Source organism: Carettochelys insculpta, chromosome 1 (assembly GCF_033958435.1).
Source record: "Carettochelys insculpta isolate YL-2023 chromosome 1, ASM3395843v1, whole genome shotgun sequence".
NCBI classification, from domain to species: domain Eukaryota; kingdom Metazoa; phylum Chordata; order Testudines; family Carettochelyidae; genus Carettochelys; species Carettochelys insculpta.
Window position 1 is genome coordinate 320,816,151 of NC_134137.1, and position 27,936 is coordinate 320,844,086.

General features: G+C 42.8%; 1 protein-coding gene across 9 annotated transcripts in view; it reads left to right on the forward strand.

Moving 5' to 3' along the window:
• The window catches only part of SCAF11 (SR-related CTD associated factor 11), a 109,372-nt gene that overhangs the window by 68,491 nt on the left and 12,945 nt on the right, over positions 1-27,936 (forward strand). For 8 of the 9 annotated variants that reach the window (XM_075014122.1, XM_075014073.1, XM_075014092.1 and 5 more), the window contains 3 exons: positions 15,963-16,069; positions 22,110-24,590; positions 26,583-26,926. In XM_075014122.1, the coding sequence (XP_074870223.1) occupies positions 15,963-16,069; positions 22,110-24,590; positions 26,583-26,926 (2,932 nt within the window). The remainder of the gene's footprint in view (positions 1-15,962; positions 16,070-22,109; positions 24,591-26,582; positions 26,927-27,936) is intronic. The other variant, XM_075014102.1, reaches the window with a different exon arrangement.

Sequence of the window (27,936 nt, forward strand, 5' to 3'; positions counted from 1 at the left end):
TTCAGTGGTTTAAGTGGATAAACGTTTACATGGAAACTTCTGTTTGAAATCATATTGTTAGTTAGCTATAATATCAAATATAGAACCTAAAATCTTTTTCATATGGTAATTTCCTACCTTTTCACAGCTTACTTGCTACTTTTATGAAAATTGAAGCTTTTTATGGTGTATTCTGGTACTCTTTTCATGTGCATCAGTGTGATAATCTTGTTACGTGCTGTTCTTTGATCCTAGTTGGGCCCAGTTGTATTTTTCATGATTCAGGAATTGTTGTTTGTTGCTCAGTGTGTGCGTGTTACCTATTTTATGAAATTCCTCTGAATTAAATGCAGACTACTAAATCTCAAGATATAAGCTTCAAGTTCAAATCAGTTACGTTTTATTGTAGTTGTTTCCCATAGTTGTCTGAGACTTTCTTCAAACTGCAGAGGGGCCATATTTTTCTCTTATATGGTGGATAAAAATGGGAGGAATGGATAAACCTTTTGTTTTAACAAGTGAAAGATAAATCACTTTTTCGGTTTCTTCTTTTCATAGTTGCATCCTAAAGCCTTTTAAATTTGAGATGAGTTTCATTGACTGTGTAATAGAAGCATTCCATAACTGCTTTGAATAGTTTCTGACTTTGTGTTCTTATGTGATTCCATTACTTAAGCAGGTGAAGTCAGTTTTCACTGAGACTCTTCCAGTAATGCCATCATCTCATCTATCAGATTCCTCCAAAATTTCCTTCAATTTCATTTGCAAGTTTTTTGTACCTTCACGTAGATTCTCTGGAATGTGCTTGTTTTGCACTGAGCAATAGAGGACTTTGCTCAGATTTTCACATACTCAGGGGCAGTTGACCGGAAAAGTAGAGAGACAATTTTCTTGAGCGCTGAACTAAACTTGGTTGCAAATAGGAAGACAGAGCATCATTCTCATTTTTCCAGCAACAGAATATGGTGATAGTTGTTTCAGAAGCCTTATTTTTGGACTTCAGATGTGTTGTAGGAGTATGTTAGGTGTTACTGTTTTATCAACAAGACAGTGCTGAACACACATTCATAAATTTTCAAAATAATTGCACCTGAGGAGATCTCACCTTTAATTTTGTTTTGCTTTCTGAGCAAATGGGAGAGATTTAAACTATCTACCGTGGCTTCATGGCATAGTTGTCTAGTGTGTGCTTAGACTATATACAGAATTGGACACACTTTTCTGCTGTTTTGGTAGACTCAACATAATTAAGAAAAAGTGAAATCACTGAACGGATGTGTATAACTGTTATCAGACACAAGAACTAACTCAATACCTTGTATTAATATCAGTATTGGTTTTTATAGTTTTCCTTTTTTGCGGTATTTTTTCTCTTGTAACTTCTGGTGGTATTACCCAAGTGTTACTATATCTGGAGGACTAAATTCAGGGCACAATACTGAAGTAATTTTTTTTCTTGTAGTTTCCATATCGCAGCGCTGCAATTTTTTTTTGTTTAGTTGAATTCTGGCTTCTTGTTTGTTGAAATGCCTTAGTCACTGACATAAGCTGTTTATGTTTAAAGAGCAGAAACAGTTCCTGATAAAGCTTATGTTGTCAACCTGCTGGAAGCCTTGGAACAATATTTAATTCAGCCATTATAATTTAGATGTTTACTTTATGTGAGGAGAATCATGATCATATCAGATGTCTTTCACAGGATCATCAGGCTTGCTTGTGTTCTGCTATTTGATTTTAGTAGAAAGTTTCATTCAAAGTCATGCTTGATCTTGAAGAATCCAAAAACCCTTGTGAGATGAGGATGAATTCTTTTTCCTATTTATTCTGTTTTGACACTGTTTGCTTTAGTATGGAAAAATTACTTAAGTTCATTCAGTGCATTATTTCCTACCACTCACTTCAGTTCTAGTCACTGAGGTTACATCTACACTTGCATTCCTCTTTTAAAAGAGGAATGTAAATGAGGAAAATCGAAAATGCAGATGAGGTGCAGTTTTACATATCTCATGCTTTGTTTGTGTGCTTTCTTTTTGGAAGAGATTCTTTTGAAAAAACAAAAGCAGTGTAAACGGGGCACTTTTTGAAAATAAACCCCATCTTTGAAAGAACCCTTCTTCCTGAAACAAAATAGGAAGAAGGGTTCTTCTGAAGAAAGGGTTTATTTTCAAAAGAGCCCTGTTTACACTGCTTGTTTTCTTTCGAAAGAATCTCTTCCGAAAAGAGATTATGCAAACGAGTCATATGTGAATCAGTGCCTCATTTGCATATGCAGTTTCCTTCATTTGCATTCCTCTTTCAAATGAGGAATGCAAGTGTGGATGTAGCCTGAAAGAGAAATTTATAAAAAGGTTTTTAGTAAGTGTTAGATACTAATTTTCACTTACATTGTTGATCAGTAGATTTCACATTTACTTTGTGATCTAAATGTTCACTAAATGATCTAATGAAATCAACAGGGTGAGATAGCCAGCTTTTACTTGGGACTGTGTTAGATATTCTGCGTACTTACCAAAAGTTTGATTTCTAGTCATTATTTGTTAACTTTACAAGTCCACCCAGTCTTCAGCACCCAATCACCATTTGTTCTGTGAGCTACCCGCACCATTTCCCCCAGTCTCCAGTAACTTTACCATTTTGGTTTCTAGACCATCCTGTAACTTTCTTATTGTTTTCTAATAGACCTAGCAAAGAACCTTGATGATGTCACTGCTATTTTTAGAATAGTTTTCCTTTGCAGATTTGAGGTGTTCAGGTTCTAATTTCAGAGTGATTTACAGAATTTTAAAAAGAGAGCTCACTGTTTTGAAATTATACTTGTAATAATTGTGCACTCCCTGGTCAAAACCCACCAGGTTCAGTGCAGATGCCCTCCTTATTAGTGAATATATCAGTGTTTGCTAACTATGTCTGACTACAGCAAACTACCTTCGCCTACAAACAAGATGTGACATTCCGGATCTCTTACCTCTGTGACGGGAAGCTCCTGTTCTTCCCAGGGGCACCACTTCAGATTTTTGGTTGGGGGCAGGGCAACTTCAGGATTCTAGGGTCTGCTCAGCCACTTGAAAACTCTGATTTTCTGGCAGATAATTTAGCAGTTAGCTGACAGGAGAACTGTATCTTCTCTAATTCCTATACAAAGGAGAGACAAATATTATACCCCCTCAGCAATAACAGTATGTTCTGGCATCTTGTGGCACGTCATTTAAGGGATACTGTTTGTTTAAAATATTAATATATATTCTTTCTTCGTTACTAACTCTTTGGAGGGGGACACTGTCAAAGCTCCTGGTTCTAGCACAACTCTAGGTGCGCATGTGGCGGGGAGGTGGGAGCCCAAGGGGTTACAGCAGGTGGCAGATACATCTGGGTTCTATGTTAAAAACATCAGAATGGCCACACTGGGTCAGACCAAGGGTCCGTCTAGCCCTGTACACTATCTTCTGACATTAGCAAATGCCAGGAGCGTCAGAGGGAATGAACACAACAGCCAATCGTGGCGTGATTCATTCTGTGATCCATCGCCAGCTTCTGGCAAAATGAGGTGAGGGACATGTAGGGGGGAAAAAAGGCAGATCAGTTTTTTCCAGGGATAAGGGGCTGGCAGCAGAGAAGGTTTTTGCTAGCCGGACCACCTCTTAACAGCTTGTTTTCTGTTGTGAATATGCAAATGAGCCACATTTTGCATTTTTGAGACTGCTCATTTGCAACAAGCTACCAGTGCTTGTGGTGAGTGTAGCAGTAGCCTAAGAAAAGACGAGAGAATAAGACAGAGGATATCTTATTGCCTCTGATGGTACAACCACATCTTCAATGCAGTCCAGTAGCACTTTGAAGACTAACAAAATAATTTATTAGGTGATGAGCTTTCGTGGGACAGACCCACTTCTTCAGGTCATTAGATTGGTCAGGTTGATCTGAAGAAGTGGGTCTGTCCCACGAAAGCTCATCACCTAATAAATTATTTTGTTAGTCTTTAAAGTGCTACTGGACTGCTTTTTTGGTTTGATATTATATGTAGACTAGCACGGCTCTCTCTCTGTTACTATCTTGAATAGTGTGTGCAGAAATGGTGGCGTCATCTCAAAAAAGGTATCTTGGAATTGGGAAAAGTTCTGAAAATGGAATGGCTGCCATCTGAGGAGAGATTAAAAAGACTAGAACTTCTCAGTTTGGAAAAGGGATGATTAAGGAAGAGATGTGACAGAGGTCATTGAAATCATGAATGATGCGGAAACAGGGAAGTGTTACTTACTACTTCAAGTAACACAAGAACTAGGAGTCAGTCAGCGAAATTAATAAGCAGCAGATTTAAAACAAAAGGAGGTATTTCTTCACAGTCAGACTGTGGAATTCTTTACCAGAGGTGGTTGCGAATGCCAAGACTGCAACCAGGGTCAAAAATTCATGGCGATTAGGTCCCTCAGTGGTTATTAGTCAGCATGGCAGAGATCCAACACCAAGTTAAGAACATAAGAGTGACTCTGCAAGGTCAGGCAAAAGGTCCATCTAGCCCAGTTGTTTGTCTTCCAATAGTGACGAATGCCAGGTGGCTCAAAGGGCATGAACAGAATAAATAATCAAGTGATCTATGCCGTGTCACACATTCCCAGCTTTTGGCAACACAGGCTAGGGGCACCATCTCTTTCCTGGCTAATAGGTACTAATGGTTCATTCTGTGTGAATTTACCAGTTCTGTTTTGAACCCTGTTGCAGTTTAGGCTTTCACAACAGCCTCTGGCAAGGAGTTTCACAAGTTGTCTGTGCATTGTGTAAAATACTACCATGTTTATTTTTGAAAGCTGAATGAAAGGTTGGGTGACAAACCATAATTAGTAGTTCTGTAATGTCACTCTGAGCTCTTTCAGAACTTTTGGGTGAATACCATCTGGTCCAGTTGACTTATTGCTGTCTTATCAGTTTGTTCCAAAACCACATCTGTGACACCTCACTCTGGGACAGTTCTTCAGATTGGTCACTGAAAGAAAAAAAAAACTCAGGTTTTGGAATTTTCCTCGTGTCCTCAACCCTGAAGACTGATGCAAAGAATTAATTTAGCTTATCTGCAGTGTACTTATTGTCCTTGAGCACTCCTGCAGCATCTCAGTCATCTAGCAGCCCCACTGGTTATTTGGCAGGGTTCCTGGTTCTAATGTACAGTAAACCCTCAAAATGTGCCATTTCGAGTTGTGCTTAACTCACATTCATGTGAGTTAAGTGTAACTCAAAATCCCACTTCCCCTCCCGCGGCTTGGTTCACCGCCCATGTGCAGCTCCGGCTCACCCACCCCCTGGCCCCAGTTCAACCTCCTGTGGCCTGGCTTACCACCCAAGCACAGCTCTGGCTCACCACCCCCATGCACGGCTCCAGCTCACCCCCACTGAACCCTGGTTCAAACCCCTTGTGCCCAGTTCACTCCACCCCTCCATCCCCTCTGCAGCCCTAACCCACCCCAGGCTTTACCCCCCTTCCCACCTCCCATGGCCAGGCTTAACCCTCCCCAACTGCTTGTCACAACCCCAGGATGTACCTTTCAAAAGGAGCTCCAGGTGCTCCTGCTGCTTCCCTGAGAGTGCAGAACATGCGTTCCGCCAGGGAAATAAGCTGCCCCCACCCCAACTTACATGAAATTCAAGTTATGTGAGGGTGCGTGGGAACTACTGTATTTAACAGAACTTGCTATTACTTTTAGAGTTTTTTTGGCTAGCTGGTCTTCTGATTCTTCATTGTCCTTCATAGTTGTATTTTTTATACTTCATTTGCTAGAGTTCATGCTCCTTTCTATTTTCCTCACTAGAATTTAACTTTCATTTGTCTTCGAGTGGTTCCTGTGGGTGCTCCATATCTAGTGCCGGGCTTGCATCCACGCTGAAGCTCAGAAACTTTTACAGGAGTAGTTGACCAGACCGTGTATGTGCAGCCAGTGTCTTGGCACTTTTGTACCATTGTGATCATGTGCATTGTCTGGCTGAAACCAATTCCTCTCAACAGCCAATTGCTGCAAATAGAGTTTTTGCTGTCTCTGCAACTGCATGTTTGACTGTTTTTGTTTTTATTTCTGTTTCTTGTTCAGAGTTTTGGTAGTTAGAGTAGTTGCTGTTAATAGTATAGTTAGTTATTGGCCATTGCTCTTTCAAAAAAAAAAAAAAGTTCTCATCACAACTATGCCAGGCTCACCCGGTTTGAAAAAACGTGATTCCTGCTGTGAGGCTGTGCCAGCCTCCGATGGTCATTTCTGCTGTATCAACTGCTTAGGTGAGGGACCTATACCATAAAAATGTCCTCACTGTTCTAAATTGGTGGCCTGAGCCTGCAAGGACCAAGAAATGCAGCTTGATATGTTGTTTGATAAGACTCTTCAGCCTACTGCCACAGTCTCCAGAAGCACAGGGCTTCGTTGCCCAGTGTGTCTCTCTACAAAAAGCCCAGATCATCACCAACTGGATCCTTGCCCGTGTTACCTCAGGGCAGGAGGAGTGTTATTGAGGACAGTGGCATGGCTGTCTTCACCTCTGGTGAAGGGAAAAAAGGCCGAAAGCTTAAAAAAAATCATCAACTCTGGTTCCACCATTGTCTCCCCAACTGATTTATCATCATTTAACCTGACAAGACAGTTATTCATGGTGATGTTCCCCCCCCAACCCCAGATGATGCAAGACAGGTCCAAGAACTATTTGAGAGGGTGTCAAATAGCAAAGACATTCAGATCACGGGGATCCAGGAAAAGCAGCATGGACTGCTCAAAAACCTTAAACTGGCCACTTGGGCTCAGGTCGCTATCCCCTGGACAATGAGATAACTGAGGCAGCAGACAGTATCTGGTAAATGCCTGCCTCAGCTCTGGCTAGCAATAAGAGGGCGAACAAGAAAAATTTTGTCCCCTCCAAGGGTGTGGAATTCTTACGCTCATCCGCACTCCAACTCTTTGGTAGTCAAGGCATCACAACACTGATCCAAGACACCCCAGTATAAGACCATTGTTTCAGAAAAAAACTCAGACTGGACTTGTTTGACAGCAAAATTAATTCATCAGCTACCCTGATCTTAAGAATGGCAAATTACAAAGCACATTTGTCCAGTCATAATTGCGTTAACTGTACAAAACACATCTCTCATGAGCCATTGGCCAGATTCTAAGAAATCTGTCCTTAAGGCGATAATACAACAGGGTTACGCTGCTTCCAGGACAGGGTCCAAATACGCTAGACATCGCCAACACCGCAACACGATCCACAGTGACAGCAGTTGTGATGGGGCACGCCTTGTGGCTGCAGACATCGAGTATCCCAAAAAAGCTGCAAAATAAGACGGAGAATTTACCTTTTTGATGAAGCCAAGGTCTTTGCTGCAGCGGTGCAGAGCGTACTCCACTCTCGCACAGACTCACATATGACTCTAAGGACACTGGGTATGTACACTCTGCCTTACTGACGCAGTTGATGTTATCCTTACCAGAGAAGATACAATTACCCATCCCAAAGAACCCCATTTCAACAGCAGGGTTTTAACCAGAACAGATCTTTAGAAAGACCATTGAGACATTGTAACCAGCCACCACATAATCAACCTGCGCAGTCATCCAGGCAGCAGATTTGACCCATTGGTCAGGGACGGCATGACCACTGCCATAGTCTGACACAGTTATCCACCAAGGCTTACTTTCCATCATCATCATCAGACCATTTTACAACCATTAGTCTGAAATCGCATCGGACAAAAGGGTGCTAGAAATAGTTGGGATATGTCATTCCCTTCCACTCCATTCCACACACTACCCTTCCCACCCCATCCCTCTTCAGGGAACCGTCACAAGCTCATTTTGAAACGAGGTCAAACATCTCATCTGCTTAGGAGCTGTGGAACATGACGAGTTCAGAGGGAAAGGGCTTTATTCTCAGTGCTTGCTCACGCAAACGAAGACCAGTATTAGACTTTCAAACTTTGAATCGCTATCTCAGAAAACAACTGTTCAAGATAGTCACCTTTTGCCATCATAATTCCCCCATTACACAATGATGATTGGTTTGCAGCCCTTAAACTCCAAGATGCATACTTCCATATTATGATTCCTTCATTTTACAGTGAGTGAGGAACATTTCCAGTACATGTTTCTACCCTTCAGTCTCTTGACAGCTCCCAGGGTATTCTTCAAACCTGTCTGTGGTCACTGTGTACCTTTTGTTGCCTCAATGTTATAATATTCCCGTAACTGGACGACTACCTGATAAAAGGCTGGTTGTGTACAGACACAATAGCATGATACAGGTTGCCAGATGTACCTTCTGTTTGCTTGGTCTCGTCATAAACGACCAGAAATCAATCACCAGGCCTACTCAGTCTTGAAGTCATCAGTGCCTGTTTAGACTCTGTCACTACCTGAGCATACCTACCACTTCAGCTGTTTCAAGCTATCCAATCTCTCATCAACATCCTCAGCGCAGCCCAACCATGCAAATTATCATGTGCTTATGACTAATGGACCATATGGCAGCCTCCACTTACGTGGTGACATGCCTGCTTATGATTTCAATGCATACAACGTTGGATAGCAACTGTCTATACACATGTGAGGCACAGTATTTACAAAGTGCTAACACCACTAGGCCATGTTCTAGACTCCTTGCAATGGTGGACAGTCTGGGACAACCTTATGTCAGGCATGCCTTTTCATCAGCCTCAACCTTCATCCCTCATAATGACAGATGCGTCCCTTTTAGGTTAGGGAGCTCATATGAAAGGGGTATCCGTTCATGGCTGATGGTCCCCTCACAAAACATCCCTGCATATAAATCTACTGGAGCTCAGAGCAGTGTTCAATGCCTGCAAACACTTCCTCACTGTTATTCACAATTCAGAGTCAGAATATTCACAGAGAGCATTGCCATGATATATTACATCAATCATCAGGGCAGTGCACGCTCCCATTCTTTGCAGGGGCGATTCACCTTTGGAATTGGTGCATTCACAATGGCTTAACACTAGCAGCCTGATGCATATCAGGGTAACAACATCGCATCAGACACTTTGCACCGAATCACAAATGGGAGCTCCATCCTGATGTTCTCTGGTACATATTCCAACAGTAGGGTTTTCCTAGTGTAGACCTCTTTGTGACCTACAATGACAAGAATTGTCATTATTATTGCTTCAGAGTGGGACTGAGACCAGGCTTCCTGGGTGATGCCTTCCTCCTGAGCTGGAAAGGCCCTCTGCTGTATGCATTCCCTACTACGGTTCTCATACTAATAGTTCTAGAGAAGGCCAGACTAGAGGAAGCCAAATTAATCCTAATAGCCCCAGCATGGATCTGTCAACACTGGTTCCTGCTTCTCTGGAGGATGTCTCTGTGCCCTCCTCGCCCACTTCCCTATGTTTTGGACCTTCTAACCCAGAACCAGGGATCGTTGCTAAATCCCCAGCTTCACATGCTTCACCTTACAGCCTGGCTGATTGTTGGTTCAACAGTTCCAAAAACCTTTGTTCTGAACAGGTCAAACAGGTGTTAATTCATAGCAGATGGCAAACTACATGTAAAAATTACCTTTTGAAATGAAAGAGGTTTGTAGCATGGTGCCCCTCAAAGAGCCTAGTTCTGCTCAAGGCTCCCATACTCACTGTGCCTGAAACAAGAGGAATTGGTGTTGGCATCCTTAAAGGTGCATTTGGCAGCAGTATTGGTTTTTAGACCTAATATTGGAGGCACCTCAGTTTTTGCCCACCCGATCACTACATGTTTTCTCAAAGGTCTCACCAACCTCTGCCCTCCTTGTTGGCCTATCTTTCCCCCCAGAGTCTGGACCTGGTCTTGGTAACTTCATGCAGGCTGCAGTTTGAGCCTCTAGTCACCACATCATTACATTTGCTTAGTGTAAAGACTGTTTTTCTCTGGGCTATAATGTCTGCCCGCAGAGTCAACAAGATGGCAGCCCTGATGGCAATTCCACTGTATATCAGTTTCAACAAGGAAGGGATAGTGCTAAGGCTTCACCCAGCCTTCATTCCCAAGGTCTCGTCTGACTTCCGTATCAATGAACTGATAGTTCTGCTCTCATTTTACTCAGCTCTGCACACGTCGGCTCACAGGACAAGGCTACACTCATTAGACGTACAAAGGGCTCTGGTCTTTTACATTGAAAAAGTAAGCCTTTCCACAAGACAGACAGGCTGATGGTGTCTACTGCTTACCACTTGGTGGGCAAGGTGATATCTTCACAAAGACTCTCTAACCTTATTACTTCTTGTATCACAACATGCTACTCCATGCATCACATGGCATTACCGACTCAACTTAGAGCTCATTCTGCAAGAGCGATGGCAGTGTCAACAGCATTCTTCAGAGGTGTTCCGCTGCAAGACATCTGCCATGCAGCAACACGGTCATCCTATGGCATCTTTGTCAAACACTATGCTATCCATTACTAGCTGGTAGGGGACGCACCGCTCTCAACAGCTTGTACTCTCCGTGGCTGACAATTCTTAACTCTGGTACCCTTCTCCAACTTTCTTGGGGCACTGCTTCTCAGTCACCTGATGCAGAGCACCCACAGGGACCACTTGAAGAAGAAAGAGAAGTTACTCACCTCGGTGCAGTAGTGATTGTTCTTCGAGATGTGTCTCCATGGGTGCTCCACTACCCACCGTTCCTCTCCGCTCCGGAGTTTTTCTTCTTTGTTTTTTCAGATTCTGGGGTGGCTTCGAGGAACTGGTTTCAGCCAAACCACGCACATGATCAAAATGTTGTGAAAGCACTGAGATGCTGGCTGTGCCTGCACGGTCCAGCCAACTACTGCTATAAAAGTCTCTGAGCTGTGGTGCCAAGTCAAGCCTGATACCTGATATGGAGCACCCCTGGGGACACATCTTGAAGAACAATCGTTACTGCACCGAGGTGAGTAACTTCTCTTTTTTCAAGCGATGCCTTTCTATCTCTTACTACTTCTTTTACTTGATTGTTAAGCTACAGTGGCACTTATTTGGCTCTCTGACTGTGTTTTTTAATTTGGGGTAAACATTTAAGTTGAGCCTATATTGCGGTGTCTTTGAAAAGTTTGTTTTCACTTTGGGTACTGTACTTTTTAATTTCTGTTTAAATAACCTCATTTTTTTGGAGTCGTTCCCCTTCTGAAATTAAATGTCACAGTCTTGGGCCGCTGTGACGGTTTCCCACCACAGGGATGTTAAATTGTCGCTCTTTCCAAGTGGTCCAGCTGTATTCACTTCTTGGATCAGATCCAATGCTTCAATTAGTACTCACTCTAGAATTGCCTCTCCTCTTGTGGGTTCACAATCAGAATCCGCAGCTCCAAGAAGTCGTTGAAGGTGTCAAGAAACTATTTCTTCATCTTGTCCTGAGGTGATGTGTCAGTATGGGGATAGTTGAAATCTGCCATTATTATCAAGTGGTTGTTTTTTAATTTTATAACCTCTCTACCCTACCTTCACATTTCACAGTCACTATCACCATCCTTGTCAGAACAACAAGAAGTCTTGATGCATGATGATCTGATGAAGCGGGTCTTTGCCCACGAAAGCTTATGCTCCAAAATATCTGTTAGTCTATAAGGTGCCACGAGACTTCTTGTTCTCGAAGCTACAGACTAACATGGCTACTTCTCTGATACTCATCCTTGTCAGGTGGTTGCTAATATATCCCTACCGCTATAGTCTTATTAGACCGTGGAATTGCTATCCATAGAGATTCTGTGGTGTAGTTTGGTTCACTTAAGGTTTTTACTCTGAGTCCGTGCTTTCTCTAACATATAGTGCCACTTTGCTACCTGTACAACCTGTTCTTTTCTTCCCGTGTAGTTTATACCCTGGTGTTGCAGTGTCTCATTGATTATCCTCATTCTATCAAATTTCTGTGAAGCATATTATATCAATATCTTCCTTTACTATGAGGCACTCTAGTTCACTTACTTTACTTCTGGCATTTTTATATAAGCACTTTAAAAACTTGCCACTTTTTAGCTATCTGTCATAACATGATGCGATCATATCACATGTCATAGAACTGGAAAAGGACCTCTAGAGGTCATTGACTCCAGTCCCCTGCCCTCTCGGCAGAACTAGGTACCATCCCTGACAGTGTTTTTTTTTTTTTTTTTAAATCTGTTTGCCCCAGGCCCCAAAATGGCCTCCTGAAGGACAGAACTCTGAACCCTGGGTTTACAAGGCGAAAGTTCAAACCTGATCAAATAGGACTCTTTTTCATTCTGCTGTTTCTCATCTAATCTAGCCCATATTTTATCATCTTCCATTTTCTCCTCCTTACTAGGCCACAGAGAATCTTCATTCATAGATCAGGGGGTAGCCATGTTAGTCTGGATCTGTAGCAGCAACGAAGGGTCCTGTGGCACCTTATAGACTAACAGAAAAGTTTAGAGCATGAGCTTTCGTGAGTTAACTCACTTCTTCAGATGCTGGACACCTTCCCCTCAAGGGATGTGTCTGTCCTATTCACATGCTCCTTCACATGTCAGCTTTCAACTGCTCTACAACCTTATTAATTTTAAGTACCTGCAGTTTGGTTCCACTATGGTTTAGGTGGAGCCTGTTGTTCCTGTATAGGTTCCTCCTTTCCCCACAATTTCCCAGTTCCTAATAAATGTAAACTCCTCCCTACACTATACTCTCATCCATGATTTGAGACCCTGAAGTTTGGTCTGTATACCTGGCTCTGCACATGGAGCTGAAAACATTTCAGAGAATGCCACCATGGAGGTCCTGGATTTCAAATTTTGCCTCTAGGATTGTGGCAGAAACTGAGCATTCCTAGAAAGAGAAAAGGAGTATGTGGGTTTAGAGCAGGGGTGGGCAAAATCAGCACTGGAGGCCAGATCCGGCCCATTAAGCATATCTCACTGGCTCGCTCAGCTGATTGGCAGAGCATGCATACTTACAGCCAGAAGCATGTGTTTAGCTGCCTCTCTCCCCACCTTGTTCCACTTGCAGCCAAGTTGCTCCTAGGATTCTCTTGCTAGCTGTGGAGAGGAGGGGTGGTACAGCAGAGCTGCTCCAATCTGAAGCATGCATGGTGAGTACTCAGGAATATACAGGAGAGGGAGAGACAATATAGCAGGACAGATTTCCCTAAGGGTGTGTGTACACGGGCACAAATCTTCGAAATAGCCATGCTGATGGCCATTTCGAAGATTACTAATGAGGAGGCGCTGAATATTCAGTTCAGCGCCTCATTAGCATTAAGACGCTTTTGGCCGCGGCGCTTCGAAAGCGCATGGCTCCGCACGGCTACACGGGAGTCCTTTTCAAAAGGACCCCGCGCCTTTCAAAATCCCCTTATCCTGATCACTGATCGGAATAAGGGGAATTCGAAAGGTGTGGGTCCGTTCGAAAAGGACCCCCGTGTAGCGAAGCACTTTCGAAGTGCCACGGCCGGAAGCATCCTAATGCTAATGAGGCGCTGAATATTCAATTCAGCGTCTCATTAGTAATCTTCGAAATATGGCTATTTTGAAGATATGTGCTCGTGTAGACACAGCCTTAGAGACAGAGAGAGGCTTCTCCCAGAAACTTACACCACAGCAGCCAGCACATACACTCTGTGTCACTGTCAGACATACCCATTCTGTGCTGCGTGCACAATCACTGACACACACACACACACACACACACACACACACTGTAGCACACACTTGCTCTGAGTCACAAAGACTGTCTCGCAAAGTCTGTCTCTCGGTTTCTTTTTCATATTCACATGCTCTTTGTGTCTCATTGTAGCACCCAGCCACAACTCTTCTGCCCAAGGTTCTGCCCCTTCCAGGACACCCAGAGTTGGCCCTTCACCAGCACCAAATTTTGTGCAGTGGCCACTGCAAAAATTATCGCCCACCACTGGTGTCGCGGGATTTCTTGACAAAGAATTCTTTGTATGTTGCAAAGGAGATGGATGCCATTTGTGTTAAATCTGTGTCCTGATTAAACACTTCAGCATCTCTTGTCTGCTCTTCCATAACCTTAAGTATGTGGTTAGAGGCATCTTTCCTATATTTCTCCTTCCCACCTCTCCTCTCTTCTCTGGGCTTGAATTGAAGAATGGTTCAAAACCTCCCTATTTTGTCTGACTGCACCAACTGAGGCGGAGACCATCAGTGGGAGAAGTTTTCTGCACTGTCATGGTATCTTCTGCAGGGTATAATGTAACAAAAGAGGGGATTATAAAATTTCTGCTCCAGGTTGAAACATTTTACACAAAAGTACATTTTGCCACATATGTGCCCACTTACCTAGTGACCCTAGAGCCAACCTCACATCTCAGAAACACAACTGCTCTCCTTCATTTCTGTGACAATCGTCTCTTCTTCCCCCCACAGCCCGCAACTTCCCCCGCTGTGGTCCCCAGGCCAGAGCCAATTATCCTGGGCCTCTTCTCACACTTCCTGCTCCTCCTCAGGCTACTGCTGAGACTCACCATTCATATCAGGACTTGAGATCAGTTCCCAAGTGCCTTCTGCACCAGGTGATCGTGCTGTGAGCCCCACATCCTCATCTAGCTCTACCTCTTCATCTGTAATGTCATCCTGTAGGTTGAGTCCTCTTTCTGCTGACTCGGTGCCTTTGGAAGTATCCAAAGGTTTCTCCATACAGGATTGCATCAGGCTCTTTATAAAAATGGCACATCTTGGATGTGCCACCAGAACAAGAGTTGCTTTCCTCCCTCCCCTTGTGATATGCTTGCCTCAGCTCTTTTATCTTTCCTCTGAAGTGCAGTGTGTCCCGCTCATACCCCATCTCTCACAGGGCTCAAAAAATGTGACCGTACGTGTCCCAGTTCCTTTGGGTCACTTGCAGCATAGAATCCAAAAGCTCCGCAGTGGTCAAAGTAGCAGATAGCCAGCTGGGTGTGGCTGGGATGATGCCATGAGAACGCTCCACACTGAGCCAGCCAGCAGGGAATGGAATTTAAAGTTCCTGGGTCATGCAAGGGGAGGGCAGATAGCTGTGAACCTGGCTGCAGGGCACTGGAGCTCAGAGTGCTGCCCAGAATGGTTACTTGGATTTGTGGGAAATATCTTGGGTTCAGTAAAGGCAACAGAGAGACTCCTGTGCTACACATGATATGATTGTTGACAGCACTGGGAGGGGGAGAGGAAAAAGCCCCTCATGGAGGGGGAAGTTTTTTGTCACCAAAACTAGCTGCTTTTGGTGACCTTTTGTTATGTTGCAGTGTGAATATTGTTGGAGTTTTGTCAGCAAACAGGCGATTTTAGAGACAAAACTTGCCAGTGTAGACGTGACCTTAGAAATATTTCTTCTTAGTTAGTGCAAGGAAGATTTCTAGTAGACTGACTATGAAGGGCTATGGCAGGACTCTGGACTTTTCTACTAAAATGTTGCTCTAGGTTGATTGTCTGCTTTTATCTAAAGCAGGGATGCACAAAGTGGGGGGCATGACATTTTGTAAGGGGGGCACAGCATGATCTCTGAGGCTCCTGCTGCATTGCCAGCCCTCTGCTTTCTCCTGCGTGGCCTCTGTTGCTGCTGTTGACAAGTGAACTCTGCTGGGCCAATCAGAAAGCACAGAGGTCCTGAGTCAAGTGACAGGAGTAGCCAATGAGTTCCCGGTTTGATAAGGTTCCCTCCTGAGATCCTCCCCCCTTTGAGGCACCCCCTGGAGCCTTCCAGAGCATCTCATGCTGTTCCTTATTTCCCCTCCCCCCCACATCTCTTCTGGTGGTCCTCTCGCAGGTTGTGGGGGCCCTGGCTAAAAAGTTTGCTCACCCCAATCTAAAGGACTGTATAGAGTTAGTTATTTTAGCTTTGCAATGAGTGACTCCTGAATATGAATTTTCCTGGGAAAGAAGGTTAATGGCAAGTAGGCTACCAGGCAATCGTAGATATAATGTGAAGAAACATGTTACTTGCTTGATACATTAAATATCACTGTTGTATCTTACATATCTTAAATTCTTCATAAGCCATTGCATCATCTTAATTGTTTCAATATTTTTTGATATTATAGAAATACCTTCATGTTTTCTGAAGCTGAAGCTGAAACCTTTCTTCTTGCTTCCAGTATTATGCCAAGGACTGTTTTTCCAACCCATACTACACCTTTGGAAAATTTTGGTAAACTCTTTTTTTTGTAAGTTTTATTTATAGTTCATATAAGCTGTTGTCCATTAGTAAGCTTCAAACCCAGATATTTTCATAATCAATTTCCAAGGTTAAAATTCAGGCAGTAAACTGCTTTGCTAGTTCCCAAATAATTTGCCACTTACATAGAATGCTAGGTTTCTTCATTAAGGGAAGAGCAAAATATTCTCTTTGAGTTTTGTCTTGTATAACTCTATATCCCAAAATTACGTGATTCTTATACTTATTTTTGGAACCTTATTGGGTTTGTTGAAAGGATGAGTAGCAGCTTTGCTGATGCATTATAAATTATTTAATAACCTAGACTCAGCAGTGCTCTATTGAGTGTCACAAAGGAAACAATGATGCCTAGGTGGAGCCGTGGTCTAGATTAGTATTTAATTGGTAGGGCAGAGCCCTTCACCAAAGAGTGAGGGGTGGGGGTGGAAACTTTCAGCATGGGTTGATCTTCAAGGTCCTGAACATTCTCCCTTGTGCTGTGGTAGCTGCCCTCAAACCCAGTTAGAATAGAAATCTTCCTTCTCCCCCAGTCCGCACAGCTTTGAAATGTGGGGAGCAGAGCTTTCAGAGGCAGCAGAACTACCATCAGAACCTCTTTTGAAGCAGTATTACCTTAGAGCAGCGGTGTCCAATCGTAATTGAAGGATCACCACATTTGTGGTTGTCGCCCTTCTGTATTTGCCACAGGGCCTCACTCTAACAATGCCCAGCCCCAGGCTTTCCCTGCCCCTGCTCTAGATAGATGGCTTTCCCCAGAGCCAGGCACCCCCAGCCCGCCCCCCCCACAAATAATGCAGCAACTCACCAGAGCTGCCACTGCCTCAGGGGCTGCACCAGGGCCTCTGCAAACCGCTGCTGCTGCCATGAGTTTGTCCCACCAAGCAGTGGGGACCTGCGCAGAGCCGACAGGCAGCACCCATGTGTGCGGTTTGGAGGAGCCACATTTTAAGGCTCCAAGAGCTGCATGCGGTTCCAGAGCCAGTCACCACACCACGATGTCTCATTCACCGCATGTGGCAAGTAGTGACCGTATTGGACACCATGGCCTTAGAGCTAAGTGCTGAGCAAGCAGGGAGAGGCCTTGGGGCTTCAGCACAAGCAGTAAAAACAGGGAAACAGCTATCAGGGAACCAGAGCAGGGAGTGAGAATAGATGCAGCAATAAGAGTAAAAAAATTTAGTTCTCCTTTGTGTGGAAGCAGAGAGAGACTTTTCAGGGCCCTACTGTTTCGTGCAGCTTAATTGGCTCCCCACCCGGCCCCTGGGTCCATTTTCCTTTGTCTTACTACATCTGCCAGTAACCAGTGAATGTGTTAGCGAATGCTGCTGCTAAAATTCTCTGTGACCGAATAGTTACTGTTGAAATGTACATTATAGCTGTTTTCAACTGGGTGTCAACTCTGCAATAATTAAGGAAATATCATGTCCCTCAAAGCTACTGTTGCATTCCATCCGCAGATTGAGGAGCACATTTCAGTAGTTCATATTTTAAAGGATTTCTCCACTTTACAGAGGCTAGAAACTTAAGTTTTGTCCACACCTGTGAGTAATACCAGAATAACTACAGTATAGTAAACTCTTTCCTATCCAGCAGCTCTGGGCCTGGGAGGCTGCCAAATATTCAAATATTCTGGGTAATAGAGAGGTATACCTAGCAATACGTAACACTAAAGCAAAACAAGATTAAATATTAAGAAACAAAAATGTATCATCATAATCAACAACAACCATGTTGGTGTCCGATGCCTCTATCGCTATTTCCTTCCATTTTTCCTTGTTCAGTGCGGAGTTGCTTAGTTTCTGTAGACTAGTGTCCATATTTATGTACCAACAACAGTAGTATTGTACACTGTAAACTTATAGGGTGTTTGCTCTATTTATTTGTATTTATTTTCACTATCATGTACTTATGGAAAACATAACTAAAATTTATTTATAGTTAAAATGCTGGTTATTTGAGCATTCTGGATAATAAAATGCTGGATCTGAAAGCATTTACGGTATTAAAATTATTTTATGTGTTCTGGTTAGTTTCCTCATATAGCCAAGCCCTTAATGTGGTTTAAATGAAACTTGGGCAGAAATTGAAGCCAGGAACAGAGAGAGATTGATTCTACTTTTAAAACTGGGGGAGGGGAAGTACATTTAAATAGCACTTGAACTATTGATTAACTTTCATACGTTTTCTCTCTTTGGTCCTATTTTGTGGTTGCAGATATTTGATGCAGGAGTTTGAATGAAGGTGGGGTCAGCAATTAAGAGAAGGGGTTTTCTTAGTGGCTGCCCTACTATGATTGAAATGTGGGGTAAGAAAAGCACATGATTCCAGCTGCCTTTTTTTTTTTTTTTTTTTCCAAACATGAAGCTAGGATGGTGGAAGTCCACTGCAAAGGAATGTGACAATGCTAGAGTTCACCTTTAAGGTGACAGGACTGTTAGACTGCACCAAAGTAGAAGTTTATGCATTTTTAATTTGAAAAGTTTGTAAAATATCAAAAAATGGGTTTATTTAAACAAATTGTTATTCATATTGGGCCTAATTAGGATAGATAATTCTAGCAACTCAAGAATTTGACACTGCACATACCTAATGCAAGTCAGGGAACTAAATGCTTCAGATTGTATGCTGGAAGAAGCACAAAAGACAGAGTTCATGCCTGGCTAGGGAAATGAGGGGAAAATTTTTTTGGAAATTTTGTTTTAAAATTTAGGGGTTTTTATTATGCCTGTTGATTTGTTTTCTCCATTAGAATTCAGTTTTGTATTTACAAGCATTTCACTTCATCTTTTAAAGAATAATTATGTTTTGAAATGTTGTCTGGTTTCTTGTTTCTCACGGGTATATGAAAGTCTAAAGGACTTCAGTGACTTGAAAGGGGTGGTTGAAGGGACACACATGAGATGTTCATTTAGATGTACTTTAAGCCCTACATGAACTAGCTAAGAACATATCTTTAAATTCTAACACAATTTAAAAGTCTAATGTGTACAGGGCAGGGCTTCAGTGCATGCTGAACTGGGAAAATGGAAGTTTACAGAACACCATCAGAAAGACACAACCCTAGCAAACAAGATGAAACACTACAACTTAATTCAGGTTCTCACTATTGAGGATGTGAGTTCTGCTTGAAAACTTTTAGTCCTGCTCTACACTATAAAGTTTTAGTAGTATAATAATACCTGTTACGTATGTGAATTATTTACAGCATTTTTATATAGACAAAAGGCAGCCTTAGTATAGAATCATTCATATTGTAGAAAAAATGTTTTTGCCGGCATACCTTATTTTTTAAGGGATACTTGCAAAAGCACATGCTTCTTTAAGTGCTTGCTCAATGTTGATTCCATTCTAGGTATGTGTGTACCCATGAGCACAAAGATTTTTGTTTTGGCAGTATCTGTAGCCACAGCCATATCAGCCCCTTGAATTCTGTGCTCGTGAGATGGTATATTAGTTATTGTTGACTCTAATACCTTTCAGTTCCGTCTTTCCTGCCTGAGAAGGTTGGTTGGAGCACCTTGTCTTGTGTTACAAAAGTGTTTGTGGATCTTACAGTCCATTGTTGTCTCCTTTGTTATTAATTGATAGACACTTTTAGTTAGACTTTCAAGTGTTAGAGTAGTGTAGTTTAGGAGTCCCTGCTAGGACTACTACTTGGAGCAGGGAATGCCCCATTCCCCAGGCTTTAAGCCATGTTCCTGTATAGCTGGCCACTTCCCATTAATGACACCCATGAAATCTGTTCACAGTGTTTGGGAAAGTCCCATAGAAAGGTTAAGTGTAGGAATCTGGAAAACTTTCACACAAGAACTCAAAGAGCAGGATATCAGCTTGAGGGCCTTCTTCATGGAGGCTGTGCTTTGTGTCCCCCCGCCCCCTTAGAGCCCTCTCAGACTCCATGCTCAATAGCTCAGTGTTGACACACAACACATCAGTGGCACCAGATTGCACCCAGAACCGTTTCGCTTCCCTGGTCACATGTCCATTTGGTAGCTGCTCAGGAGTACTGCTGTGATCAGACCCTCTAGTTCAGCCAGGGACTTGCCTCTAACTCCTGGGAGAGGCAGGGGTCCAGGACCCACGTAGGGTAATCTGTGCCTGAAGCAGGCCAACTGGCCAAAAAGCATGTAGGACAGACACCAAGCTAGGTCAGGGCCATCTACGTGCAGTCAGGTTATGGGACTGTCCCCAAACACAACAGAGCATCCCCAATCTGCAGACTGCAGGCGTCACTCCCTGATACTGCAGCCTTGAACCCCAGCACTGCAGTCTCAGTCCACAGTTAAAAGGTGTGGGCCCTGATACCAAGGTCTCTGTCTGCTGGGCACAGTACATCTGAATCACGAAACCAGTCCCTGTAGCTGTGGTACCCTCAGGCAGGGGTGAACTCAGGTGGGAGGCCTAAGTGGTCTCTCAGGCATAGATTTCTTCCCACTCTGCGGGATCATTACCAGTTGTGACAATTCTCCAGCTCCCCGGTACTGCTCTTTGAGCAGGCACCAGTCCTTGCCCTCTGTTTACTGGTCACCAAGGGTCATGGAGCAGACTCATGCATCTATAGCTCTTCCATGGGCACCAGCAGAGCAATGAGTTGTGGAGTACTGCTCAGTTGGAATACTGGAACCCATGGCCTGTACCTGTTACGCAAGTCCTGTATTCCTGCTGCACCTCCTAGCCCACGTTGGACAAGTTGCACCCATCCAGCTGGCACCTGAATCGCTGACGATTGCTGAATCTGTTGTGAGTTGCCCTCGTGCCCAAGGAGCCATCCCCAGATGAGCCAGGGGAAGCCCCTACATCCCCCTGCTTGTTTGCAAGCAGGCTGCCTCCTTTCATCCCCAACGGCTTTAAGGAGCATAAAACCCAGCTCGGAAGGGTGGCTGCCAGTCTGAACTTGGAGGTCAAGCAGCTGATTTCAGGACCTTCTGTTGAAGGATGGAGGGCTCTTTTTGAACTGGCTGATGCATGACTTCGTGGACTCCTGTGTCATCCTCCGTTCCTTGGATCTACACACTCCAAATGAGCAGTACTCCACAGCTCATTGCTCTGATCATTTTAGCAGAAATAAATATGCTGACCACCCAAATTTCCCCACATGCTTTACTGGGTGTTAGAAATCCCAACTGTCTCTTTTGCACCTATCACAGTCTTGCATTTTGCTGTGAGAACTTCTATGCAGTGCCTTTCCAGAAACCTGGGGCACCTTAAAAATTGAAAACCATATCCAGTGCAGAGAAAACGGATTACAGTATCACCCCAGCAGAAAGAGTACTGGGCATCTGATATTTTTCATATTTTAAAAATCTTCATCTTTTAAATTTGCCAGAAGCTGCTGCAGAAATTTTTATGCTCTTTGTCAGTGGAGTACTGCAGAAATCAGAGAGCTTTGCGACAGAATTTAATTTCACTTTACCATTGGAATACCCAGAGTTTTAATTATAAACTGTGAATGTAAGATTTTACTAGGGATTATGTTATCGTTTACAGTTCTTAATTAAGCACTTTTCAGGTGGTAATTCACGATTACATTGATGACCATTTTAAAAAAAAGTATCGTGCAGCCACATTGAACTTTAACAGTCTGTGGCTGCAGTAAGTCTTAGCTTGAAACATCAACCACTGCTGTAATTTAACCACTTCAGTTGGTGAACAATAACTTTCTATGTGGCATTCATTCTTAGTCTTTTAATGGTAATGCCAAGTCTCCCTGTGGTGAAGCATGGTTGCTTGTTTGTTTTTTAATTCCATTGGTGCCATGGAGCCTTACCTACATGTCTCCAACATGTTATTTTTTTTACATCTATTTCTGTTCTTTTGAAGAAGCAGAATATGTGGAACATAATGCTAGATTTAGCCCTGGTCACATCTTATACCAAAATTTATATTGTGCTACACATTGGCATCTGTACTCATTGCCATGTTTGCATTCATATTATGTTTGTTTAATATATACACACACGCGCGCGCACACACACACACACACTAAATTTTAATGTGTACTTTGTTATACTAGATCCCTATGGAAGGAGATATGCTGTTGCATGTGCACAGGAAGGAGAGGAGAAGAAGCAAGCTTCTGGCACAGCTGGCACTAGAGGAACAAGAAAGAAGACTGCAAATACTACCCCTAGAAGATCTGCACGGAACAGAAAAACTGAGACTGAGAGTCAGTCTCGCAGCTCACCAAGGTCAAGTAATTCTGGATGTGATGCCCCCAATGACAATAGCTCAGCTACAAATGTTTCTTCTTCTACAGAATCAGAAAAATCGCTTCCAAAACGGAAGTCTAAAAGAGGAGTTAAACAGCAGGTGCCTTTGGTTAAAAAGAAACTGAGACGTTCTCTGCGTTCTGAAAAATCATCCAGTGATTCAGTGGAAGATGACGAAGCTGCTGAGTCTGATACACCGCCCGTATTAGCTAAAGACCACCCATCAGATAGTGAAAGTAGTAACTTCTGCCTTATGCACAAAGATAATGCAGAAGAAGAACCTGCTAATGGCTTGGGAAGCTGTACTGAACATGTTGAGAGTGAGGCTCTTACAAGAGACTCTGACAAAGAACAGGATTCCCTAGAAAATTCAGACTCAGGTTCCTGTATTCAAGAACCTCCTGTGTTAATCTTAGAGACTCAGAAATATGAAATAAAAGATGCTGATAAACATGTTACAGGTTTTGATAATAAGGGTGTCTGTGAAAATGTTCTAGACCAAGTAGAACAACCAATGAACAGTCTCACAGATGAATTACTTGAAGATTCACTAACACCTACAAAAGTAGATCACACATTGGTGAACCCTCAGGATGAAAGTCCTGAATGCCTAGACTCTGTGACAAAAGTAGATCGGTTTTCAGATAGTCCCAGAAATGAATTGACTGAGCATCCAGAATCCATAGAAATTAATGATTCTGAGGACAAAGAAAAGGTAGCAAATTGTAATAGTGCAAATATTGAAGACACAAAAACTGTGCAAGACACTGAAGCAGCTGTATCAGTGAGTAATATTTCTCTAGAGGTTAACAAATTGAATCAGTCTTTAGATGAGGAACCTACACCTGTGTGTGAAGAGGCCACTACAGAGTTACTCGCAATGAATTTTGAACAATCTAAGAAACATTTTAGTGAGGATAACAACGAAATGATACCAATGGAATGTGACTCATTTTGCAGTGACCAGACTGAATCTCACACTGAACAGCCACCATCAATTGGTGCTATAAAACAAGAAGAGGCAAGCGCATTTCAGCAAGATTCTGAAAACTGTATATCACACTCAGGTCCTTCTGACAAAAAAGATGATGTTTCTTCTCAAGAAACAGAATGCTCAGCAGAACTTAAAAAAGATAAAAAGACTCGAACTAGACGGTCTAGATTCCACTCTCCATCAACAACTTGGTCTCCTTCCAGGAGAGAGGGCAGGAAATCTCAGTCACCCTCTCCCAAAAGGGATACTGTCAGGGAGGGCAGCAGGTCTCGGTCACATGAAAGGGAGAGTATCAGGGAGCTTAGAAGATCTCCTTCACGGTCTCCAAAAAGAGAGACTGTACGAGGGGGTAGGAAAACACCCTCTTGGTCTCCTAAAAGGGAGGCTGACAGAGAAGGCAAAACATCTCCTCCTTGGTCAAGAGTTAAAGATTCCTCTCCAAGGCAAAAATCTAGATCTGAAAGCAGAGACAAGGACAGCGAAAGAGATGGACAAAGGAGAGATCATGACAGAGAGAGAAGTAGGAGGTGGTCAAGATCTCGGTCACGATCTAGATCAAGATCCAGATCAAGAACAAGAAGTAAAGGTCCTTCATTCCTTAGGAATGAGAGAGATGGTCATTCTCCTCGGTGGAAAGAGAGATGGTCAAATGACAGCTGGAGAAGTCCCAGAGGAAATGATAGATACAAAAGAAGTGAGCAGGAGAAACAGAATGAAAATATGCAAAAAGAAAGAGACAATACGGACGAAAGTATTGATAACCAATCTTATTCTGAAAAGCATAAGAATGATTGTCCAGATTGGGTAATGGAAAGGATAAATGCTGTTCCTGAAACTAGGAGCAGAGAGAGAGAAAAATTTAAAGATACACAATGGGAAGAAAATAGGCATGATAATTCAGGACATTCTTGGAATAAAAACTTTGGTTCAGGTTGGATTTCAAATCGTGGCAGAGGCAGCCGAAACAGAGGTGGCCGTGGCAGAGGTGGTTTCATGTATGGAGACCAGAATGAAAACCATTGGCAAAATAGAAAACCCCTCTCAGGAAACTCAAATAGTTCTGGGAGTGAAACTGCAAGATTCCCAGAACATCAACCATACAGGCGTAAGAATGAACAAGATTTTTCTTTTGATACACCTGCTGATAGGTCAGGGTGGACATCTGCATCGAGCTGGGCTGTAAGAAGGACTTTACCTGCAGATGTTCAGAACTATTACTCAAGAAGAGGACGAAGTTCCTCAAGTCCTCAGTCTGGATGGATGAGGCAGGAAGATGAGACATCTGAGCAAGGTATTAATCTTTATCTGGTTTTCATAGTATTTAAATGGCAAGTATTTCCCTTTTTTTAAGGAAAACTACAAATAATATGTGAACTTCACACTGTCACTTTACTGTTTTGTGCAGCAAAGGCTAACTAGTAGTTATACAACAAACAAAACTGGAAAAGTCTCCTGTAAAGGGGAGGTCTTTTTTTTTCTCCACGCCAGTCTCTATATCCACATTGTTCAGCTGCTTATGTATCAAATTAAGAACTGGTCTTTGAGCCTTTGGCACTACAGTACAGCCAATCAAATATGTTCCTAAAGAAAAAAATTCCATATATATGTTTTGCTTAATTGAGAGAATTTATACACAGTGCAGTCTTATTGATACAGAGTGAACAGGAGAGAGAGAATAAACTGCTTACTGCTTTTTTATAAGGGTAATTTCTTCAAGAAGACTTAATAGTGCCCAGTGAACACATACACAAGTTTAAAAATGTATGGTTTATTAGTTTGATGGCACTGTAACTGCTTTTCAAAGAGGCTTAGCAGTCAGTGTTTTTAGAGTGAAACTGACTTTTCATGTTAAAGTATTTATAAATCCAAAAATGTATTTATGCTCTTGCTAACAGGTGGCTCTTGACTGACCTGAAGGGAGAAAAAATCCTTGTTTACCCCACTCCTGGTCCTTTACTTTTTGACATAACAATTATAACCATGCACAGACTGTTTTAATAAATGGAATTATAATGTATTTATTACAAGAGATCTGAAAAAGAAGCTTGCTTGTGTAGGAGAGAATTTTTTCAGATACACACAACTGCAATAATATCAAAAGGCCAGAGAACTAAGAGTAAAGAAAACATTTATATATATGTTAGTCCTTTCCATATTTGTTACACTGAACAACCCCAAGCAGTGGGGCTGTAATATTTTGAGTGTTTGCTGTTAATAAAAATATTCTGGGCTGAATAAACTTTGAAGTGGAAGGCTGAGGGATTTCTTGGCTCAGGAGACGATTAATTCTACATTAGTGGAAAGCTCCCTCAAGTAATTAGTACTCTAAAACTGTTATGAAATTTGTAAATTATAAATGAAGGCTACAAAACAGAAATGGGATATTACATGAAGCTTACAAAAATTCCTTCTGTTTTAATCATGGCTTTTTCCTCACCCATTTGAATCTTTCTCCATATCTAACCTTAATTCCTATTTTCTACATGACCATAAAGTCATCTTCAGAATATCCCCACATGTTGAAAACTGAATTTGGAGGAAGAGAATTAAATTCTTCCATTGTAAACTTAGTAAGACAGTCATGTTTGCCTGTAGAAAAGGAAGCTTCTGATATATGAGGAAAGGTCAAATATTGATCTTGAAATCAGTGATACACTTCACACTGTTTTCAGTCACATACAGAGGAAGAAAGTGAACCTCTGGCTTTTTAAACAGTTCAGTAGTTCCACAGTCCTAGCTTCTTAACTTTTATCATTTTACATGTAAACTTCATTCTTTAAAATATATTTCTGTGTTGCCTTCTATTGAAAGGGGAATGTAAAGCTGAGATAGACACTTCGTCTTTCTATCACAAAGTCTGAAAGCTCAAGAGTAAGGGAGCATATTGCTATCTGTGCAGTTAATGTCCCTCAAGTCTGAATGATAGACTCTTTGCCAATCAGAGTATAAGTATTCTTACACTACAGAACAGTTGTTAGAAATAACTATACCGTGGTTGTTCAAATCAGATACCCAGAATCAACATACATGACATAATGTGTTCTTATTTCATAATGACAAGAGTGGGATAATTGGTGCATTCCTGCACTTTGGCTGTAACTTCTGCTTCAGTAAAATATAACAAATGTTAAGCTGTGGTATAAAGGAGCAGCTGGGGCTCTCAGAGCAACCTGAGCTTTGACTCCTTTAGCCTGTATATTAACATTAATGTTTCTTGGGGTCTCTGTTACTCCCTCTAGAAATAAGTATTTTGTACTTCAAGCATTCTGTATTCTTTTAACAGATCCAAACCTTCAAGACCAAACAAATCAGCAAGGTGATGGCTCTCAGCTACCAGTAAATATGATGCAGCAACAAATGAATGTAATGCCTCAAGTGAACACACCTCACCAGCCTATGAATATTTTCCCATATCCTGTGGGTGTTCATGCACCTATGATGAACATCCAACACAATCCATTTAACATTCATCCTCCGCTGCCCTTACATCTCCATACAGGAGTACCTCTCATACAGGTAACTGCTCCTACCAATGTGTCTCAGGGATTACCACCCCCTCCACCTCCTCCTCCACCATCTCAGCAAGTCAACTACATTACTTCACAGCCAGATGGAAAACCATTGCAGGTATGTTCCCCCTCCCTCAGAAATCAAGGCCTAACTAATAGAGCCATAAAACATAGATGAGCAGCATTGCATCTATCCAGAATATTTCATATACTATAAAATTTCTCAAATATGTAGTAACAGGTGTTCTTCATCGAGTGTCCCCGTGGGTGCTCCACAATAGGTGTCGGGCTCGCCCGGCGCTGGAGATCAGAATTCTTCCACCAGTTTCTCCTGGATCACGGATGCGCCGGCACGCGCCGCTCCCTTGCGCGTCCCCGGCCACGTGCGCGATCCGGTCCCCGCCAGTTCCTTCTCAACCGCCATTGGCTGCAGATGGAATCCACTCAGGCTATGGCCAGAGTCAGATTAGACAGTGTTTCTAAGTGTAAATTGTTGTTTCTTTTTTTCAAAAAAAAAAAAAAAAGAGAGGACAAGGAGAATATTAAAAAAAAAAAAAAAAAAAGGAGAAAGACAGGAGCAGAGAAGAAGAGTGGACGTGAAGGCCAGAAGGCCGCCCGCTGCCCTGCAGGCCGGGGTCCGCGATTCGGGTAAACAGGCACGGATAAGGTGCTAAGTACCCTATTAACAGTAAAAGACTCACCGAGATGGCTTCTTCAGGCTTTAAAAAGTGAGAGTCCTGCCATGAAGCTATGCCAGCCTCCAATGGGCATAGTGAATGCATCCGATGCCTGGGGGAATCACACGTTACCCAGAAGTGTTCCCACTGTGCTAAGCTCACAGCCAGGGCAAGGAAAGACAGAGAAATGCGTCTTAAAATGCTCTTGTTTGATAAGGCCCTTCAGCCAGACGTGCTGGAGAGGCAATCAGAGGGCCCTCTGGGTTCCACAAAAGGAAGGCAGCTTCTCTGACCCCCTCGGTGCAAAAACGGAGGAAGCTCTCCCCAGCTCGATCCCTGCCGGCGGTTTCAGTGAGCGGGACGGTCGGAGCACACAGCCCCCAGCCGCATACTCAGGCAAGCGGCACTGAGGCAGCGCACGTGGCAGAGGCTGAGCCTCTGATTACAAAAC